The sequence below is a fragment of the Tenrec ecaudatus genome, chromosome 13 (assembly GCF_050624435.1).
Source record: "Tenrec ecaudatus isolate mTenEca1 chromosome 13, mTenEca1.hap1, whole genome shotgun sequence".
NCBI lineage: Eukaryota > Metazoa > Chordata > Mammalia > Afrosoricida > Tenrecidae > Tenrec > Tenrec ecaudatus.
In genome coordinates this window covers 43,359,679-43,382,524 of record NC_134542.1, presented here as the reverse complement: position 1 = coordinate 43,382,524, position 22,846 = coordinate 43,359,679, and the positions used below count along the sequence as shown (strand labels likewise).

At 41.6% G+C, this 22,846-nt stretch overlaps 2 protein-coding genes across 2 annotated transcripts in view; one reads left to right on the top strand and one right to left on the bottom strand.

Moving 5' to 3' along the window:
* Window positions 1-10,191, top strand: part of SLC39A10 (solute carrier family 39 member 10) — a 50,858-nt gene extending 40,667 nt beyond the window's left edge. Inside the window, exons 8-10 of the mRNA XM_075528923.1 lie at window positions 423-503; window positions 4,568-4,758; window positions 7,471-10,191. Of these exons, the coding sequence (XP_075385038.1) occupies window positions 423-503; window positions 4,568-4,758; window positions 7,471-7,629 (431 nt within the window). The 3' untranslated portion in view covers window positions 7,630-10,191. The remainder of the gene's footprint in view (window positions 1-422; window positions 504-4,567; window positions 4,759-7,470) is intronic.
* A 118-nt stretch (window positions 10,192-10,309) lies between these two features.
* The window catches only part of DNAH7 (dynein axonemal heavy chain 7), a 249,562-nt gene continuing 237,025 nt past the window's right edge, over window positions 10,310-22,846 (bottom strand). Inside the window, exons 64-65 of the mRNA XM_075528957.1 lie at window positions 16,232-16,335; window positions 10,310-10,599 (exon numbers count right to left, since the gene is read on the bottom strand). Of these exons, the coding sequence (XP_075385072.1) occupies window positions 10,393-10,599; window positions 16,232-16,335 (311 nt within the window). The 3' untranslated portion in view covers window positions 10,310-10,392. The remainder of the gene's footprint in view (window positions 10,600-16,231; window positions 16,336-22,846) is intronic.

Genomic DNA, 22,846 nt, shown 5'->3' with positions numbered 1-22,846 from the left:
GAAATCACAGTTCTGAACCACAGTAAAGAATATCCCCCCTCTTATTAGTTGAGTCAGACACATATTTACCTCTGAGCTCAGAGTTGATGAGTGTATACTTCGTACTATTTATATCTATAAACAAAAATATGAGAAGTGAACATAATCATAGACTTACAAGATGTATAATTGAGCAATAGGAACAGTTACTGCTTCCATGCTATGAGTGAACTGGAAGGCTACGCAAGTAGAGACATCATTTCAGGGGGAGACTGGGGGCGGGGGGTGTTTTTGTTTGAAGTAGCTCTTTCTTAAGATAAGCAACCCACTCACAAATCTATTAGGAAATTAATTTAGATAAATGAAAGAGAATGTGTTTGTAATCACTAATAAAAATGAAAAACCTAACAGCAGTAAATGCCCCTTGATATTTTCCTTCCTAGGCGCAGCTTTCAGTGCTGGGTTGACTGGAGGCATCAGCACTTCCATAGCTGTCTTCTGCCACGAGCTGCCGCATGAATTAGGTACCAGAACTTAAACCGGTTACTACGGTCATGAGAAGGTTTTCCAGTTGTAAAATACACCCACATTTCAGAGATTTTTTTGAATCAAAAAATTTGTAGCAAGCCTAACGTGTCATGATTGTAAGACATATCCAGGTATCTTACCAATTCATCATTGCCTCATCATTTCCTTGGGCAGGTTCCGTAGTGTGTATCTCTGGTTCCACTGAGCTCTAATCCACCGCATAAGCTACCGATCACTTCTGAAAATGTGGCTTCCTTCGGAAATCAAACCTTCCACTCGATTCACTTACATCATCATCTGACCCCAACCCACACTCTTCTTCAGCCTCCCCTGAAAGTCTATTGTCACATGTTTTCCACTTCTGTGAAACATCATCGCCCAAACCTGCAATGTGTGTGCTTTGACCTGTTCCTTGGTGACCCCGTCTTCTCTTCGGTTTGTCCTTATTTCTGGCGTTCAGGATCGTTTTGCCAGCTTCAGGACCGTCCTCAGTGCCTCAGCTCCTGGATGGCTCCGTCCTCTAAATGGCGTCACTTAGCTGTTTCTGAATCCTTCTGTGGTATTTAGTGTATGTCCTTTGTAGGTGCCCTAATTCTTGAGCTACAGGCTCTTTATCTGCAGTTACTACCTCTTACACCCTTCTCTACATTCTAGATATTGCTGATACTGGTAGAGATTTATAAAAAAACTTAACTGTTTGTTCCCTTGGTTGAGCTTTATCTTAGAATTATCCTTTCTGTGTTAATAAAACACTGGCTTGCCAAATAGTTTCTTTAACACAATTTTTAAAACCCAATTTTATAGAAATACAATTCATATCTTTCTGTCAATTTAAATATTGCTTTATATTTTCACACACATACATACACTTATACACTGTACTAGGAAGGCCTCTAATGCCCCTTCCTACCTAGCCACCCATTACCCCCATAAATGGAGCATATCAGTTTGCAGTGGAGTATAGTTTAACTTACCGTATATACTCAAATGTAAGCTGACCCGAGTATAAGCCAAGGTACCTAATTATTACTTGGGAAACCAGGAAAACTGATTGACTCGAGTAGAATACTAGGGTGGAAAATGCAGAAGCTATTGGTGAGTTTCAATAATTCAAAACAAATGAAAATAAAATTACTAAAAATTGAGACATCAGTGGGATAATGTTATTAAATATTTATTTTAAATAAAAAATATAAATAAAAGGACAAGTCATTTAACATTAGGTAACCAGCACAGTAAGTGGAAAAGAGGTTCAACAAAAACAATGCGGTATCAACAATGATACCTTAAGAGTACTATTCCCTGAGCTCAATCAGCAACCAAGCTAAAATGTAGAGTTAAAATCCTTCAAAACTGGATTCCTCATCATCATCTGTATTCCAGTGCAGAGCTTCAGCTGGTGTGAGGTCATCATAGATGATGTCCTCACTGAGATCGCCGTCATCACCATCACTGCTGTCATTTTCATACAGAGCGTAGTCTTCACTGCCATCCATAGCATGATTAATACTACATTTCTGGAAGGCACATCGCACCATGTCTTCTGGAATGTCTTCCCATGCATCTCGAACCCACTTTGCTATTAACTCTATGTCAGACTTCATGAGATTTCCTCCTTTTGTTAGTCGAGCTTGACCAGATGACATCCATTCATGCCACATCCTTCGCACACGGTCTTTAAAAAAGGCTTATTCAAAGATAGACGTCATAGGATGGCTCTGATTGGTTAGATGTGAGTAAACAAACATTCAAAGCCCTGCAGTGTCAGTGGGGCTTTGAATGGTCATGGGGGAAAGGGCAATCACCCGCAAGATAACAGGTGCTCGTCCGTTACCTGGGGGGGGGGGCAGTGAGATGTTACACCTCGCTGGGGTACCACTGACCCATGTATAAGCCAAACCACACGAGTATATACGGTAATTGCCCTAGCCCCCCAAGATCCACTTGGCCACAGAATTGAACACAAGATGCCTTAGGAATAATGTGGTTCTTTTCCTACCATGTACTCTTTCTCTCTCTGTAATTTCTGATTGAGGAGGTGACAGACAGGAAAGGCTAGCTACAGAAAGAACAAATGAACTACATACTCGTATATTAGTGATTAGTGAAGTCATTGATACCCAATGCAGAGTTCTGGACAAAGCTGCATTGGAGAACTCAACTGAGGCCATGACTCCTTACTGAGACATTCAGCCCCCAAATTTCTACCCGTTATCCCAGATACCAGACATTGTAATGTGACTGCCCCTGTGATCTAAAACAGCACTGAAGTACATTGCTTTCTGCCAGAGGAAAGGGAGAGTGTGACTTCATGGACGTGTCAGGCTTTGCACGCTCCAAAAGATTTCACCTCAACCCACAAGGGCAGGAGGGGTCGCTCAAAGCCTATCTGTAGGCAACTGAACATCCCCTTACACAATAGTCACAGTGAGGAGATGAGCCAGTCAGGGTGCAGGGTAGCAGTGATGAAGCATACAACTGTCCTCTAGTTCTTAAATGCTTCTCCCCACCCCTCCCCCACTATCATGATCCCAATTTTACCTTCCAAATCCGACTAGACCAGAAGATGTACACTGATACAGATAGGAACTGGAAACACAGGGAATCCAGGACAGATAAACCCCTCAGGACCAATAATGAGAATATCAATACCAGGAGAGTAAGAAGATAGGATAGAAAGGGAACCGATCACAGTGATCTACATATAACCCCCTCCCTGGGGGATGGACAACAAAAAAGTGGATTAAGGGAGACGTCAGATAGTGTAGGACATGGCAAAATAATAATTTATAAATTATCAAGGGTTCGTGAGGGGTGGGGGTGTGAGATGGGAGGGGAAAATGAGCTGATACCAAGGGCTCAAGTAGAAAGAAAATGTTTTGAGAATGATGATGGCAACAAATGTACAAATGTGCTCAACACAATGAATATATGTGTAGATTGTGATGAGAATTATGTGAGCCCCCAATAAAATGATTTTTTTAATTAAAAAAATATATGGTGACCACATTTGTAAAGGAAATCCATCCGAGGAGCTCTTTCTTTAGAAAAAGGCATCCTGGTGGTGTGATTGAGTGGTGTAGTGGGCCACGAAAGGAGGTCCTAACCACAAAGTCATTGGTTTCAACTCCCCAGCTGCTCCTTGGGAGCAAGCTCAAGCTGCTGGCCCCTGTGTAGGTTCTTTCAAGTCTCACAAACCCAAGGGCGTGGTTCTCCTCTGTCACTGTGGTTTCAGATCGACCAATGCCAGCAAGTCTCCGTCGGGATTTTGTTGTGGAGTTTTCCTGAGAAAAGCCTATTAGAGGAAATTAGCGGGGGGCGGGGGGGGGGGGGCATGCAGATTAATGATCTAGAAACCAAACCTCAGTGTGGAAATCAAGAGGGAAAAGATGTGAGATGAATGAGACGGGCATTGAAGAATAGCAACTTAGAAGTCATTGTTAGGTTCTTCACTATTATCCCAAGTCATGTTGAATGTAATTTGCAGTCATTTGTTGGCATAGGGATGGGTAGAGCAGGGTTCCTCCTGTGCTCTGTGGTCCTGCCTCCTCCAGCTCTGCTCCTCATAACCACTTGTATGTTCTTCACTACTGCCCTTTGAGAACGCCTTATAAATGGAACCACATTGTGTCTTCTTTCGAAGCCAGCTAATTTCCTACATTTAAGGCTTAATTTAATGAGTACAAATGTTTATATAATCTGTTATTAAATATAAATCTTTTTTTTTTTTTTGCTAAGACCTGTGTAGCATAAACTTCACATTTTTGGTGTTTTTTTTTAATATGCTACCATTCAACAGTTCCTTCGTACCAAAAAGAGTTTAAAAATATTGCCACCATCAGTTTTACAACATTTCCCTCTTCCTTGTGCTCCTTGCTAGTAGGTCTCCATTTCTTCCCCTCCTCCCTTCATGTACCCTCAGGGAACCATTAATCCAGTTACTGGCAATAGATACGTCTATCTTGGGGTTTGTTTGTTTTATTCCTAATTTTAAGTGCTATTGTTTTGCTCCATTTAAATTGTGTGGTTCTAAAACCCTCCCCTTGTGTCTCCATTACAGGTGATTTTGCAGTTCTTCTTAAAGCGGGCATGACTGTAAAGCAAGCCATTGTGTACAACCTCCTCTCTGCCATGATGGCGTACATAGGCATGCTGATCGGCACAGCCGTCGGGCAGTACACAAATAACATCACACTCTGGATCTTTGCGATCACAGCTGGCATGTTCCTCTACGTAGCCTTGGTAGATATGGTAAGATGTCTTTTCTTTTTGTTGAGGTCTAAACTTGCAAATAGATGATCATTTCCAAATAATGGAAGAAATCCCTGGAAATGGTTAGGGAGCCATGCTATATTAAAAAAATATTTAACCCATTTTAAAGATAAATGATATTCTAAATAAGCAAGCAAGGAAAAACATTTAAGTGGGATGGTTGCTTCTTTGGAAGCCATGTAGAAATATGCTGAAAAAGTCTGACCAAATGATGTGCACATTCACAGTCATCAATAATATTTAAAGATAAGATGACTGAAAGCGAATATTTGGGGACTTAAAAATATTTGTTTAGAGAGGTGTTAACAAAATAATCTTTGGGCTTGCTTTATAGCAAAGAAATAAATACTACGCCTGTTAGTTAATTCAATCTTCCGAGGCACATGATATAGATCCTAAGGGATTGATACAATTTAACTCTAACTTTGGTTAAAAGTTAACATAAAAAGTATATGACTAACAATGATATACAAGGGAAAATAAAATGTTTTAAACTTGATGTGGTAAAGATGGTACAACTCTTCTTGATGTTACACTATGATATGTGGATGTGATACTATATGTGGATATGATACTATGAGAGGTGGATCAAACTTTTCTTAATCTACATAAAATATTTATTCAGCAACAAAAAGTTAATAAATCAAAGAACTTATAACTCCCTTTAATTTCACTTTGGTGTCTCACATTTGCTTAGCAGTTTATTCACAGCTAAAAATTTGGGTAGTGTTTGTTTTCAAATCGGTATTCAATTTCTTTTATCAAATCATCTCGTTTCAAAATTATGAAATATAGAACTTTAATTAGAAAAGCATTCCTATTCATGATATGAAGTTTTAAAATGTAAATAAAAAGAAGACAATAATGGTTATTTATATTCTCTTAACTTTCTTCTCAGCCTTTCAGTGCCTCATATCCATTGGTCTGCTCAGCTGGTAACTTTGCACTGGTTACCAAGGCACCTTTCACAAGTTCCCCTCACTCCTCCTCCTCTGTATCTGCCCCTTTATAGACAGATGTATGTTCCCAGCAAAGGCAAGCTTCTGAGCAAGATGGTCTCTGCTACAACTGTGACGGCAGTGCATTCGTGCATAGACTGGGTGGATTCAACACAGTTTACCACCCTCTTACAAACCATTAGATGATTGACAAAGTTACTTAGTGAAAAGTATGGACAGGAGTAATGATCTCATGAATACATAATCAGCTGCTATGTCTGAGCCCATGGTTGACAGTTACTGTGTTGGTTAATCTCGAGAGTCCTCCTCTCATTGAATCTTGACTTTACTGAACATGATGTCCTTCTGTGTAGTAGTTCCTCTAAATAAGACCCTCAGCAGATTGCTGGGCATACTGTCCACTGTCAGAACACGCTGGCTGAATTAATTGAACTCTATTTAATACCTTAATAATACGGTTTCTTTCTAGGCAAGTAGGCATTATAGATGCATTACATTGCCTCTCCATAAACCTGAAAACACTAATATATTATTTGAAGTAAAACTTAGTGTATAAAAGAGCAGCAGCCAATGTCATATATATATATATATATATATATATATATATATATATATATATATATATATATTAGTTTTTGCAGATATGTGGAAGTGAGAACTGGAAGTCACAATTATTTTGTAATTTTGATTAGGTCTTAGGTTTATGTGGAAATAATTTCTGTTTACCATAATAATGCATTTCATTTTTAGTATATCTTCTGTGTACAACAATTTAATTTTTGTAGCTTGACTCTGTAGATAACTTTTAAGGATATAGAGCTAAAGCTTATTAACATGCATAGATAAATATATAGCTAAAGGTTATGAGATTTTAAGTTGAGAATATATAGTTAAAGCTGTAGGAGGTTAACTATCTTTGAACCTTTCAAAGCACTATGCCTTTAAAGAATCGGACGCTAATTAGAACAGCATTAATAGAGAATGGAGTACACTGTGAAGACAGTCTCACAGCAATAGCTGTGATATGCTGTTTTCTCTCTAGTAGGAAAGAAATTACGTAAAGACATACAGATGTCAATATGGAATTGTCTCTAGTACCTTGCTGCCATATGCAGATGGAAAAGGGTGAAGTAAAAATTCAGTGTGAATTAAAGTATCCCCCCAAAATGAGTCTAACTTGCTCAGAAAACTTAGAATCTCTCTGTAAGTGTGAGAATTTGGTCAGAAAACTGAGTGTCTCTCTGTAAGTGTGAGAATTTGGTGATCTTTCCTGAGTTTTGTTGGCAGCAATAAGCTGTGTTAAACTTCAGCATAAAGAAAGATGCCAGGATTACCGTATATACTCAAGTATAATCTGACCCGAATATCAGCCAAGGCACCTAATTTTACCACTAAAACGGCAGTTTAAAACTGTGAAGAACTCAAGTTTATACACGAGTATATATGGTATATCAGTGGGATTTCACGGATCAAAAGACTAACACATAAATTGTATGTGTTTGCTTTAAAGGCGGGAAGGAAACCGAGTCAGTATTTACTGCACACATAGACAAAGCATTGTCTCACTGTGAGTGTTTGATTGCATGTCTTACGGTTAGCACTGTGCTCAATAGAATCATTGTTTTGCTTACAGTTAGTTTAGCCACTAGTTTTTCTTAAGTAGGAAAATGTTTCTGCAATATCCAGCTTGGAAATTACACAAAAGTGCTTATTAAGATGTGTCTGCTTCCAGCTTCCAGAAATGCTGCACGGTGACGGTGACAACGAGGAACACGGCTTCTGCCCGGTGGGGCAGTTCGTGCTGCAGAACTTGGGGCTGCTGTGCGGGTTTGCCATCATGCTGGTGATTGCCCTGTTTGAAGACAAGATCGTGTTTGACATCCAGTTTTGAGCGTGCTCCGCGATCACCCACCGTTGCTTATGAGAATGGTGTCGTTCAGCTTTGCATCCGTCCCATGTACTGTTCGCTCATGGCTCAAAGGAAAGCCAGTGGCTTGCACTGCTTACAACTTCCATAGATTTGAGCGTAAACACAACAGCCTGGTGCTCGCTGTGATTTCCCTGAGTGAAAACCACAGCTTGTGACGAGGAAAGGGAAAATGGGGCTGAACCATTGTTGATGTAGGTTTGATTAAGACTTTTAAAATAATCATATAAAACACTAAAGTAGTATCTTTATTAGTAGAAACTTCTGTGACTATGCAGAAATAGGAAGTGAACCAAAAATAAAAATTAAAAAAAAATCAAATCATCTAAACTTTGAAAATATTTTAAATGGACTTTGGGCAGGCTATTTGTGCTTAAGAATGAATTATAGTGCCCTTTAATTCAGCTACAAGTATACACGTGGCAATGGGATTCAACCTGACATAAGCTGGAAGATGCATACAATAGACTGTAGGACTTAAAGCGCAGGCTGCATTGGAGCATGGATTTAGCATTGGGAAAAGTCCTTATTCTTGAATCTAGAGTTACTATTTTTGTATATATTTGCATAGTGTTTAAACTTGCAGCCTAAACTACTGAAAATTGTGATTGTATGTTTGTGTGAGCTTCAGTTTAATGAAAGATTCATGATGGTTCTTTGTATTACTATTATACTTGGTGTTTGGGATTTTTTTAAACTTCAGTTTTGTTTTTGTTTAGGTGTTTTGGGGAGCAGTGGGGCACATGGTAAACATGGTTGTTTTTTTTTCTTAAAATAGACTACATCCCCAAAATGATGAACCCAAATAAGGTCTAAGTATTCCATTTCCCTGTATGACTAGTGTACTAACTATTACACGACCGGGGAATTTCAGTTCTGAACGTACACATTACCAGTTTGGCATTAGAACCAAGAGCGCATGCTGTGGGCGGCAGTCAGGTTGCAAACGGGAAGTCCAGCTTTTCACCGCGCCCCGAATCTACACGCGGAGCGGCAGGTGAAACATTGATGAAGACAACTTCAATCGATACCGCGACTGTCGTGGTACCAAGTGACTTGGAATATAGATTCCTATAACAAAGCTGAAATTACTTGATCGTTTTGTGCCAGGACATGCTGTTGGTGCCTGATAAAAGATTAGTGTCTTTTTGGTGCCCTGTGTTCCCAGCAGAATTGCCAGTGATTTGTGAGAAGTGCAAGCCATGTGTATCCTGAATTTTGCCCTAATAATTTGTAATGGTGGGCAAGTGCATGTCGCTTTCTGTTTACACACTGTGCCAGATGATCTTCCCTTACTCCAGGTGAGCTGATCTGAACTGTGCGCAGCTGGCTTTGCTTTAATGTGCTCGGCAACTTACGTGGCTGCTTAAGGGGGAAAGTGTATTGTTCAAATATTTGAGAGCCAGTCCTCGTCCATCCTATTTTAAATGTCCTCCTTTCCTCTCCGCTCTAAGAACTTCAAAACAGAAAACGGAGGGCGGCCCGTGCATCAAGGTATTCATAACCTATTGCCAGTGTTTCTTCTCCAGGCTCCCGGCCAGGGGTTCGATGGTAACTTCCTTCGTTTAGCCTTACTGTTTGAAAACATTCTTTCTGGCTTTCTCCATGGCCTCCTGTAACCAGTAGGAGCTTCACACGTTATTTTCAGCAGTGAGCGCTGAATTAGGACAGTCCTCATCGCCTGGCGCTTCCAGCAACCTGCCTACAAGGTGCTGATACGTTATTTAGTACTGCCAACTTCAAGTGATCCCGAGGGCTTGCTTTCTGAACCAGATATATTTATAGTGTGTGTTACGATTTTTTACACCCAAGGAGAAGTCTGTACTCTCACATCAAATCTGCTTCGTTTGGGTGTTTTTTGAAGAGCAACAGGTGGCAGATATACTCCAGTCTTAAGTTAAATGCCTGATCTAAAGCAAATGGGTCATGTAAAGTTCTCCAATCTCTCGAAAATGGTATTATCTTTATTTGCTAGAATTTGTAAACCTTTTAAGAAGGCTGAAACCGTTGCTGCTAGAAATGCCATTAGGGTGCCACCAGGTTCCCCGTCATTCTCATGTACAGTTTCAAGTCTTACTCGACAATCTGAATTCCACTACATTTCTGTTTGGCTCCAACATTCCATTTAGCCTGACCAGTCTAATTTGAACAAGTGTCTGTTGGTGGTCATTAATGTCACTTGTACAATGCTGTCACTGTGTGACGTCCATATGGATTTTGGTGTACATCACATTGCATTCAATCAGCTGTGACTATGCTTAGAAATACTGTAGTAGCTAGATGCAGTGTGAATTTTTCCATGACCAGTAAGTATGTGGCTTTAAATGTGATTATGGTCCTGCAAGTTTAAGCTTGCTCAAATACCTAAACCTTTTTTGTTGTAACTGAATCATTTTTTAAGAAAACAAAGAAAATTTATAAAGCTGGAAATAATCAAATGCTGTTTTTCACTGTCAACAGTGGCGTGTCATTGTGTGTACGTTTCTGATGCCTCTGCAGCTCTCTCAAATAAAGCTACTCAAAGGAGCAGAGACACGGGGGTTCTTTAGTCTTTATTTCAGAACATTGCCTATACGGAAACAATGAATCCCTGTAAATGTTTGCTTTGTTCACACATATAATCCTAGACAAATTGAAGCAAAAGGTTGTTTAAAAAGGAAATCACACTTTTCTGTTCAGCCATGTATGATGACATAGGAACATGGAAGTGACAGCTCATCATTCTCATTATGAATTCAGTTGACATAGCAGTGCTACTCCCCGTCCAATCCAGTGTTCCTTGGGCTGGTCAGAGGGCAGGGTCATGGCAATGACAAAGTTTGTGGAATGCCCGGTGGTGGATAAGGTCCCTCTCCGCTCACTTGTCTTATACAGAGGAGCAGTGTAGGTTGGTCTTTTTGGTATATCTAACCTCTTACAGGGCTTCAGCCACATCTGGAATAAAAGAAAATAAAATCTCTTAAAACTAAAGATGTTAAATTTAGCATATACTCTTTTGTTAGAGTGAAACCCGTTAAATTATTCCTGTTAATTTCTGTGGCCCAAATTTTATTTATTTCTGCTAGACTGTCATTACTCAAATCCTTTTTTTTTTTTTTATTTAGGTTAGGTCTTAGAACTCTTGTCTTCAGAACTAGTATGGAGATTTAATGAGAAAATTATCAGAAAAATCAGGTATACTTTCAGAGGACAGTGGACTGCCACCATTGTTACTAAGAAGCGTGTGCCTTTATAAATTGATGGCCAGTCATCCCCAAGACTTCTGACGTTCATTATTGTTGTCACTAGTCCAGCTTCCAATTTAGACAATGTAAGAGGAAATGTGTTCATTGTGCTGTTTAAAATGTGGCCACATACCAACATAAGTATACAATAGCACAATAGCTCATCTTTAAAAAAAAATATTTTGTTGGGAGTTAATACAGATATAACATTCAATAGTTCATTCACATCAAGCAATATTGTACAATTGCTACTACAATCCTATTTTCCTTTAACTGCTTGAACTCAACTCCTTTTTACACCCACCACCACCACTGTACCCCCGAAACCCTGATTCCATATGCTGTCCCTAGGGATTCATCAATCCCGGGTTTCATATACCGAAAAACAGATAAACAACAAAACTAAGTCACCCCAATGATTTGACATCTGCAATAAATCCCAATATGAACAAACAAATAATCCAGAAAATATTGAAAACGAGCTCAGGTCTAATGTGCTCCAGAGGTGGAATCAACTCAAGTGTATTGTTTTGATCCGTAGTCATCTCTGATGCACTGTTCAGTAGCCAGTTTGTTTCCCCTGTAGATCCTACCAATGCTTCTCGGGTTCCCACTGTCATCCCTAGCGTTCTGCAAGCCCGGCTCTCACAATTGAGGCCCTGCTAACTCTTCCCTCCGGCTTTGGGTATGAGCTACAATCCTTCCGTGTGAAGCCCATCTTTTTAAAGTCATCAGTCAAGTTTCTAGAATGCTATGTTCAACTCATGGGTAAACCTTGCCAAATCTCAAAAACGAGTGGATTTTCGGGGAAGTTGATTTTGAACATAAGTAAAGAATCAGCCTGTGTAATAGTAGTAATCCTTGAGATGCTAAGAAGGCGTGAACACTCATTGTTCAGAGCCATCTTGTAACTCAGCTCGGGTTAAAACCCCAAAAGGGAACAACTACAGAGGAAGGGCTGTTTCTCTTCCATGACTAGAATTCCGCCTTCCATGTAGTGGGAACTACAAGCAGTTTGGCAGACACAGCTATAACACTGGAAAATTGTGTTTCAATTTCATGTCGGTTCAATTCAATCTAAGGATAGATTTTCCTCATGAGATTTTTTTTAAAAGTATTTCTTTCTCATGGCCTTCCGTATTCCAGAGACTGACTTAGTGCCCGTTTAGAAACACATGCTGCTTGCTACTCAGCAAGTTCTCCTGTAAGAGGAAAATGGCCCAATCCCTAATGGAAATTGCAAACATTTGCTCCGTGACTGCATTTCAGTCTCACATTTGAAAATCTTCTGCTCATAGTATTTTTTGTTTGTTTTTAAAATCATTTTATTGGAGGCTCGTACAACTCATCACAAGTCATACAGTCGTCCATTGTGCCAAGCACATTTGTACATTTGTTGCTATCATCATCATTCTGGAAACATTTGCTTTCTACATGAGCCCTTGGTATCAGTTCCTCATTTTTCCACTCCCCACGCCTCCTCCCTCAGGAACCCTTGATAATTTATAAATTATTATTTTGTCATGTCTCGTACTGTCCAACGTCTCCCCCACCCAGTTCTCTGTTCTCCATCCTCCAGGGGGGGGGTTATATGTAGATCCTTGCAGTCAGTTCCCCCTTTTCCACCCCACCTTCCCTCCACCCTCCAGTTATCACCACTCTCACCACTGGTCCTGAGGGATCATCTGTCCTGGATTCCCTGTGTTTTCAGTTCCTATCTGTACTAGTGTACATCCTCTGGTCTAGCCAGATTTGTAAGGTAGAATTGGGGTCATGATAGTGGGGGGGGGAGCATTTAGGAACTAGAGGAAAGTTGTTATGTTTCATCATTGCTACACTGCTCCCTGCCTGGCTCATCTCCCTGAGACCCTTCTGTAAGGGGATGTCCAGTTGTATACAGATGGGCTTTGGATCCCCACTCCGCACTCCCCCCTCATTCACAATGGTATGATTTTTTTTTGTTCTCTGATGCCTGATTCCTGATCCCTTCAACACCTCATGATCACACAGGCTAGTGTGCTTCTTCCATGAGGACTTTGTTGCTTCTGAGCTAGATGGCCGCTTGTTTATCTTTAAGTTTTTAAGACCCCAGATGCTATATCTTTTGATAACCAGGCACCATCAGTTTTATTCACCATATTTGCTATGTACCTGCTTTGTCTTCAGCGATCATGGGACGGTAAGCATCATGGAATGCCAGGTTAATAGAACAAAGTGTTCTTGCATCGAGGGAGTACTTGAGTGAAGGCCCAATGTCCATTTGCTACCTTAATATTAAAACTTTAAATATATGTATATAGCTCTATTTCCCCATCCTCATATATAAATATATTTGCTTATGTACATGCCTGTATTTAGACCTCTATAAATGTCCTTTGCCTCCTAGTTCTTTCCTCTATTTCCTTTGACTATCCTCTTGTCCCACTATCATGCCCAGCCTTCATTTGGGTTTCAGTAATCCCTCTTGGTTACGTTGCTCTTGATCAATCCCTACCAGGCCCTTTAAACCCTCCTCACCACCGATTTTGGATCACTTGTTCCCATGGCCCTGGGTTTGTTAACATCCATTCTTCCCACCCCCACTCCCTGCCTTCCCCTCTCCCAGGTCCCTCCAGAACCATCAGCCCCATTGTTTTCCATTGTTTTCTCCTCCAGATTCCTGTTGTTTTCTGCTCCAGAACTGCTCAATAGTATATTTGTTGTTGTTTTGGTGGGGGGGGGGGGCGCTGCTCATAGTATTTGAAGATATTTGGTAGAGTTCTCCCATTTGACAGTCACTTGCTCCCTCATTTTGCATCTAGCTGCTTTAAGGGATTTTTGCCTGACGTGCATGGGTTCCAGAGCCCTTCCTCACCTCACCCCTTACTCCCAGCAAACAATTCACGCACATCCCCCAGTCTATATGCAAGGAAGTCAGAAAGCATTGTTACTAGGCTCCCAGCTCAGAAATACACAAAGGAACTCAAAACATGCTTAAACCTGCTCTGATCAGTGGATGGGTGCAGTCAAATTCTCTCCGTCTCATCGGGCACCTTCAAAGCAGGTACCTCTAAACTGTCCCCCAAGGGGGTCTGTGGGACAGCTCGCTCCAAAGCAGAAAGGTCTGCACTGGAGGTCATAACACCTGCCCGTCGAGATTCCGAACGGTTTATTGTAGGTTTTTTTCAAAGTACACCGGACAATCACGGGGGCCTTCTAAGGTTGCAGAAAAGGGAGCCCTGCGCTGTGAGCAATACCTGTGTACCTGATCATTCCGCAGGGTAGTAAGGGCTGTCCTCAGGGAAGTTCATTGGGAAAACTGAATCCCATCCATCCTATAGCTCAATCTTGCCCTTTCAGGTTTATTTTTGTTCTTAAAACTCAACAGTTGAACACAATTTGAGCCCCTCAAAAATCTCAAACTGGGCGTAGGAGGCCTGGTGGGGCTCGATCAAGAGCAGTGTAGCCAAGAGGAGGTACTGAAACCCAGATGAAGGGCGAACATGATAGTGGAACTAGAGGAAAGAGCTAGGAGGCAAAGGACATTTGTAGAGGTCTTAATATAAGCATGTACATATGTAAATATATAAATAAAGATAAGGAAATAGATGTATGTACACGTATTTATATGTTAAGTATTAAGGCAGCAGACAAATATTGGGCCTTTACTCGAGTACTCCCTCAATGCAAGAACACTCTGCTCTCTTAACCTGGCATTCTGTGCTGCTCACTTTCTCTGACCCAATCATTGAAGACAAATGGGTGCATAAGCAAATGTGATGATAGCTGATGGTGCCTGGCTATCAAAAGATAAAGCATCTGGGGTCTTACAGCCTTGAAAATAAACATGTGGCCATCTAGCTGAGAAACAACAAAGTCCACATGGAAGAAGCATACCAGCTGGTGTGATCATGAGGTATCAATGGGATCAGGTATCAGGCATCAAAAGACCCAGAACAGAAAATCATATCGATGTGAATGAGGGGGAGTGCAGAGTGGAGGCCCAAAACCCATCTGTAGACAATTGGACATCACCTCACAGAAGGGTCACAAGGAAGAGATGAGCTAGTCAGGGTGCAGTATAGCACCAATGGAACATAGAACTTTCCTCTAGTTCTTTAATGCTTCTCTCCCCACCCTCCTTGGCCACATCATGACACCAATTCTACTTTACAAATCAGGCTAGACCAGAGCATGTACATGGGTACAGATAAGAGCTTGCAACACAGGGAATCCAGGAGAGATAACCCCTCAGGAACAATAATGAGAGTAGCGATACCAGGAGGGTAATAGGAAGGTAGGGGGAGAATGGGAGACCCGATCACAATGATCAACATATAACCCCCTCCCAGGAGGGCAGACAACATAAAAGTGGGTGAAGGGAGACAGCAGTCAATGTAAGCTATGAAAAAAAAATTACAAATTATCAAGGGTTCATGAGGAATGGTGGGGGAGGGGGGAAATAAGCTGATCCCAAGGGCTCAAGTAGGAAAAAAAATGTTTTGAAAATGATGATGGCAACATATGTACAAAGGTGCTGGACACAATGGATGTATATATACTGTGATAAGAGCTATAAGAGCCCCGAATAAAATGATTTTTTTAAATCAAACAAACTGCTCTTTTGACATGGTGTAAGTCAAAGAGGCCAGCCTTCTTCAGGGACTGGCCAGAGAGGGAAGCACTGCCCTTGGAAGTGTATAGATCTAGATCACTGTTTCTCCAAGCAGGCGATACCGCCCCTGAGGAGGCGCTGGGACAATTGGGTGGGGTGGGGGTGGATGAACATACACAATATCCTGGATTAAGGGCTATTGCACAAAAATTTTAATTGCTGGCAGTTTTGGGGTGGGTATTGAAGTTCTTTGTTTCCTGAAATGGGGGCCCTAAGCCAAATAAGTTTGGGAGCGTAGACGGTATGTTGAGAAACTATTGCTTCCATTTGGAGTTCTGTGATTTTGTAAAAATACTCCTCGACATATTCTTGTATTCTCTCAGCAATCCCAGACTGACTTTCTACATTGAGTGAAAATAACCAATCATTTTCTTGTGTTGGATTAGCAGGTAGAAATCAAATTATATTTATATTCTGTAAAGTTGCTCATGCTGGAGATAGAGGCTTTTGTGTAAAATAGTCACCAAACACTCCCAGTCTTCCAAATCATGGTGACCCTCGGGTGGGTTTCCAAAGTAGCCTCATCTTTCTCTCGCAGAGCAGCTGGTGGATCCGAACCACGACCTTCGCTGTTACCAGACCAATGCTTACCCGGCAGTGTGCTACGACTACTGCTGCTACTATTATTGTTATTAGAAAATACTATTAATAATAGACAATAATATTAGGATTAATTGAAAATACTAACCACAGGCACGGTGTCATAAAGAATTTTGGGGTGAGATTCTGCAAGCTTCTTGATCTTTCGATTCCAGGAAGCCCCATCCAGAAACAATCCATAAATGAAAACACCTAATTGTAAAAGAAACAGGTTAACCAACACGTTCAGTAAGTCTATTGATTGCGATGCCTGAATCTAAAACCCCCATGGGATCTTTCTCATGTGAAGTTACCAGTCTAAGGTTTGTTCCAAAACAACAGCAATTGTTCTGAGTGCTTTACGGGCCACATTTTAAGAATACCATTTAAGAACATCTTCTAAGTGCATTAGCTAGTGAAAGCATGCAATGATAACATCAGGTGTTGCTTCTAAATCTAAATGGAAGATTAAAGACTTATGGAATGTTAAGTGTGGAAAATTCACCCCACAACTGCCAGCAATTAAAAATTTTGTACAATAGCCCTTAATCAGAATTGTGAATGATTACAGTGTGTTGTCAGAGACATAAAAGGCAGTTCTAGTTCTAGAGAACCCTCAAGCTTCCAGGCAGCAAATGCAAAAACACCATTCTGTGGATCTCTCCTGTGGTGAGAGTTCGAGCTTCACCCCCAAGATCACTCCTTCGTCGGAACTCGCGAGTCCGTGCAGCCCCTCAAGACGTGAACAAAACTGGAGTGCATTAAGCTCAGCAAAGTCAGTCAGTCTCATCAAGGTAAATATTTTATAAAAGCAGCATTAAAACGGAAGAGAGAAACAGAAAGATGGTCTTAAAGACTACGAAGCGGCCGGGGCCAGCCAGGAGTGGTGAGGGGAGAAGGGAGAGAGACGGTGGGTGGAAAAGAATGAGAGAGCCCCATACATGGGAGGGGGCCGCTGTGGGAGACTGTCACTGCCTGATGAGATGGCTGGTGTGCAGCTACATAAAGTAGGTTTTTCTTTTGCGTGTGAAATTCCCCAAATGAAAAACCAACATGAAAACGAAATAAAGTTACAGAAAAGAGAGAGAAGGTTCTGGAGGCCTAAAAAACCCTCCGGATTCCTTCTCCTCGGGTCCCAGGTCTCTTCTGAGTGGTTAGAAAAGGAGGGAAGTAAAATCGAACCTGACAAATTATTTTATGAAACATAAGCGAATTTCTTTCTTTTTTTTTTTTTAAAGAGAGGTGGGACACCCTCCGGAAAGGAGCATCACACAGTCAGACAGTAGCAACGGAAGAGGAGTCAGGGCTTCCTGAGCTCTCCGCTCATGCACCTCCCAGGTCATGTCTGTCACCACAGCAGAACGCATAAAGACCCACTTTTAGTTCCCATGGCAGCAAGCCCTTGAGTCTCAGGGCCTGTTGGCAATGCCTCGTTTGCCTGCTTTGGAGAGTTGTTAGACTCCAATCAGCGCATACAAGAGAGTCAAGTGTTTTCTTAGTGTTTGCCGGAGCGCCGACATCCAGCAGAGCGCGGCCCCCAGGGAAATGCCCTGTGCCGGCCCTGTCCCCGGTGGCTGCTGAGCACCAGAACCTTGAGGGAGATTGAAGCAATGAAGATTTCATTTTAATTAAAGTTCAATGTAAATAAGCACACGTGGACAGTCCAGTGATGAAAGATGGAGGGGACATACATGCTTTCTACCCTCTGAGGGTTAAGTGGTGAAACGAAGAGGTCGGGATAAAACATTAGCTCTAGTCATTGGCAAAGCACTTGCGCAATAACTGCGAAGCACCACTCTGCATGTGCCACGCAGCCCAAGGCCCACAGATCAATCAAAGTAATCGATGGAAATGGGGAAAATAAAGGCGACTGGACGGGTCTAAGATAACCTCCAGGTCCTCCATTCTCAGGAATGGAATTTAGTGCCTAGCCCCACCCGCTTCAGGCCCAGTCCGGTAAACCTCTGGCAAACCGATCAGGTGATCTATGTTACCTGCTTCGGAAAAAGAGAATGGCAAAGGGGGTAAACGGAAGAGTTCATTCCAACAATTAGGGAACTGAAGCAGGGATAAAGTTCCCTCCAACCTGATAAAAGTACAAGGCATGCGATGAAGATATTCAGATGCATTTTTAGGACTCATGGCCAGTGGGGCTTCTAAGGAGCCACACATTTGGGATATTATGCTGGCGGTGACTGGCTCCTCCTTCAGTCACGCCGGTGCTTTGTGCCACTCCTTTGTGCAGGAGTTCCTCTCATTCACGTTTTCTGCTTCCCTTTTCCACTCTCAAATGACGACTACAAATCATTCATAAAACCACAGAAAGCAAACCCACTGCGATCAAGTCAATTCCAATTCATTAAAAACCCCTGCCTTTGAGTTGATTCTGACCCATAGAGAGCCTGGGGGACAGTAGAACTGCCCCTGTGGCTGAGCAGGACTCCGAATCTTTATGGGGGTGGCAGGCCTCATGTTGCTTGAACAGGCTGTTTGTTTCAACTGCTGACCTTGCGCGAAGCAAACCAATGCACTGTGCCACCAACACTCTCTTTCCAATTCACAGTGACTACAGTTTCTGAATAGCAACTAGTGGGCTTCCTCCTTGTTTAATGAATAGCAACTAGTGGGCTTGAACTGCTGACCTTACAGTTTCTCGTCCAAAGCTCACTTGACAGCACGACTGGGACTCCTTGGAGTCCCTCACGTTGTTCATGTTCGATGCAGTCTAGTTGGTTCCGACTCACAGCAGCACTAGGCCCAACAGAGCAAAACATGGCCTGGTTTTGCCCCAACCTCACAAATGTTCTTACGCTTGAGCCTGTTGTTGCAGCCACCATGTCAGCACATCTCTCTGAGGCCTTTCTCTTCTTCGGTGCCCCTCCAACTGACCAAGCGTGAGGTCCTCCTCCAGTGACTGGTCTCTCTTGAAAACACGTCCCAAATAGCTAAGACGAAGTCTCAACGTTCTTGCCTCTAATTCTGACCGCACTTCTTCCAAGATAGACTTGTTTGTCCTGGTAGCCGTCCCTGGCACTTGCAGGATTCGTTGCCAGCACCACAATTCAAACATACGGATGTGTCTTCGGTCTTCCTTAGTCAGTGTCCGACTTTCACGTGCAAATGAAGTGATTGAAAGAAATCACCACGGCTTGTGGCAAATGAAACCTTAGCCCTCAAAGTAAACTTGCTCTTCACTACTGTAAAGAGGCCTTATGCCGCCGGCCGATTTGCCCAATGCAGTGTTCCTTATTGAATCTTTTGACTGCTGCTTCCACGAGCATTGATTGTGGATCCAAGCCAGACAAAAATCCTTGACAACCTCAACCTTTTCTCCATTTATCATAATGTTAGCTATGGGTCCAGTTGTGAAAATTTTGGTCTTTTTCACATGGAATTGTAATCCACACCGTATACTGAAATCCTTGATCTTCTTCAGCAGGTACTTCAAGCCCTCATTCTCAGCAACTAATTTGTGTCATCTGCACATCCCAGGTTGTTAATAAACATTCCCCCAATCCTATGCCACAGTCCTCTTCGTATCATCCACATTCTCTGATTATTTGTTCGGCAGACAGATTGAGTAAATACAGAGAGAATAAAACCCTAACACACGTCTTTGCTGATCTTAAACCTTCCAGTACCCCTTGTTCTGTGCACGCAGCTGCCCCTTGACCCACGGGTCAGGTCAGCATGAGCACAATTCATTGTTCTTCTAAAGGACATCCTTAGTTTGTTACTATCCACACAGTCAAACGCCTCAGCATGGCTAACAAAGCACAAGTAAACATCCATCTCACATCAGCAATGACATCCCTTGTTCCATGCCCTCTTCTGAATCCTACCTGAACTTCTAGCAGCTTCCTGTTAATGTACTTCTGCCACCATGGTTCGATGACCCTCAGAAATATTTACTTGCATATGATATTAATGATATTGCTCTATAATTTGAGCATCTTGCTGGTTTGCCTTTCTTTGCCATGGGTACAAATATGGATCTCTTCCACTCAGTTGGCCAAGTCGCTGTCTTCCGAGTTTCCTGGCATAGATGCGTGCGCGCCTCCAGTGCTTCATTATCTTGTTGAAATATTTCAACTGGTCTTCCATCCACTTCTAGAGCCTTGCTTTTGGCTAATGCTATCAGTGCAGCTTGAACTTCTTCCTTCAGGACCATTGGTTCTTGCTCAAATCTTGCCTCCTGAAATGGTGGGATGTTGAGTAGTTCTTTCGGGTACAGAGAGTCACACATAGTATTTAGTAATTCAGGTAAGATGAATCTTAAATATATCTAGAATGTAGGTTGAAAAATATGTAACGCATAAATTTACTGTGGCACGTGATCCTTTAAATTGTCCTTCTATATTTAAGTTTTAATTTAATCTATCCATGACTACACCAAATATAAATGGATTAAATGCACCACTCAAAAAATAGACTGTCAGATTGGATAAAAAACAAGGCCCATCAAAAACACTTTTTACAAGACACACACCTTAGACCAGGGGTCCTCAAACTTTTTAAACAGGGGGCCAGTTCACTGCCCCTCAGATCCTTTGGAGAGCCGGACTATAGTTTAAAAAAAAACTATAAACAAATTCCTATGCACACTGCACATATCTTATTTTAAGTACAAAAACAAATGGGGCAAAAACACCCGGCGGGCCAGATAAATGTCCTCAGCGGGCCGCATGTGGCCCGCGGGCCATAGTTTGAGGACGCCTGCCTTGGACACAAAGACAAAAATGGACTAGAAATCAAAGTATATCAAGTTATGAGCAACAGAAAGAGTAGGAAGGCAATATTAATTTCTGATAAAATACACTTCAAGGCAGAATCCAACGTAAGCGGCGATGATGGGCGTTATGTTCATGATAAAAGAAAGGGTGAATTGAACAAGAGGCCATAACCATCATAAATATCTAGGCACCCAATGAAAACATCAAGACACATTAACCCAACTCTTACATATTTGAAGAGAAAAATAGGCAACTCTAAAATCAGCATGACAGACTTTAATAGCCTACTTTTGATGAAGGAAGAACAGTTAGGAAGAAAGGCAACAGAGACACCTTGGGACTATAAACGCCACAGGACCTGAACAATCCCTGCCCTTGTATGTGTCGTAGAGAAAGAAAGCCCAACACAAACAGATACATGCGCACCTGGTTAAGTGCAGCACTATTCCCAATAGCAAACAGAAACAACCGTCATGCCTGTCAGTGGAAGGTTCCATAAAGAACAGAGTTCAGAGGGTCAGGAAAGACGGAGGGAGCATACTGAGGGGCCAATGCATGAGCTGAAACAAAATGCCAATGCAAAACCAACCGATGGTCTGCTCTGTAAATATTCTTCACCTCATTTGAAATAAATTGTTTTGTTTTCAAAGAAACGTTGCTTCTTTTAGCCCAGTGGTTCTCAACCTTCCTCATGCCGTGACACTTTCATACAGTTCCTCATGTTGTGGTGGCCCCAACCATAAAATTATGTTCTTTGCTACTTCCTAACTGTCACTTTGCTACCGTTATGAATCGGGCGACCCCTGTGAAAGGTCATGACCCAAGCTGGTGTCAGGTGGGATCTACATCATTTCTGTGAAAAAAAGAGAAAAGAAACAAGATTCATGTATTTAAAAAGCTCTCATTTCTCTAAATTGTTCCATGGAATTCTCACTTTATTCCTGGTGACTAGCTGAGTAGGCAGAGAAAGAACAAATTAAAATGTCAAAGTCCGGTGTGCACAGACGTGTATTTGTGGGTGAAAATGTATGTGTGTATCAAAATAATAGAATTAATGACTTAGCCTAAAATCAGTCACTACAAATGAAGCCTGGTGTTGAACAAGACTGAGCTAATGTCTACTCTTTGCTGTGTGATCTTTTAACAATACTAAATAGTCTTCATTGAGTTTTAGACAAATTTAACTTTATATGGTTTTAATGCTTTTGAGATGGTTTGGGATTTTTCAATATCTGATCTCCTAATAAGAGCCATTTCCAGTTCAATTAGTCAACCACTGCACAAAGAAATCTCCACTACCCTGGACAATGTCTAGGTTCCCTGTGCCAGGGCGTCTCAAAAAGTTCACGGAGAAGTAACTTCTGTTCGTGAACTTTCAGAAACCCCTTCCTCAGTGATCAGCAATTCAATAGTTGGAGCTTGGCTGCTAGCCAGTTTCCCAAGTTTGAGCAATGCCTTTATAAGTTTAGTCTTTTAACTTAAGTCAGTAACTAAACAGGAACGTGGTAATGCTCAGATTTCAATCTAATGCCACTTTCCATTCTATCTCATAATTATGTCAGAAAAAGGCATATTCTCTTAACTGTTTAAGAATGAGGGATAGCATCTTCAAGAAAAATTTCCTTGAGAAATGTAACAATGTTCTCCAACTTCTACTATCAAATACTCAGCACGCCATAGGGAAAGACGGTGAGCTTGCAAGCCTGAGAGCCAGAAGGCCTGGTTACTAGCCAAGAGAACCTACGCAAGACTTTGAACCTCCATAAGCTTTCATTTCCGTGATTAGATCATGCATACAATGGCTGTACTTACGGCCTAAGATTGTTTTTTGAGGATCAAATATATAGGCTTGGGCAGTTTCTGGGATTCAGCAGTGGCACCGAATAACTTCAATGTATGTCCACATGCACTTCCTCTTTACTGATTTGCCAACCCTGGTCTTGAACACATTATTGTACCGCTATTGATCAAGTTTTGGATGGCTAATCTCT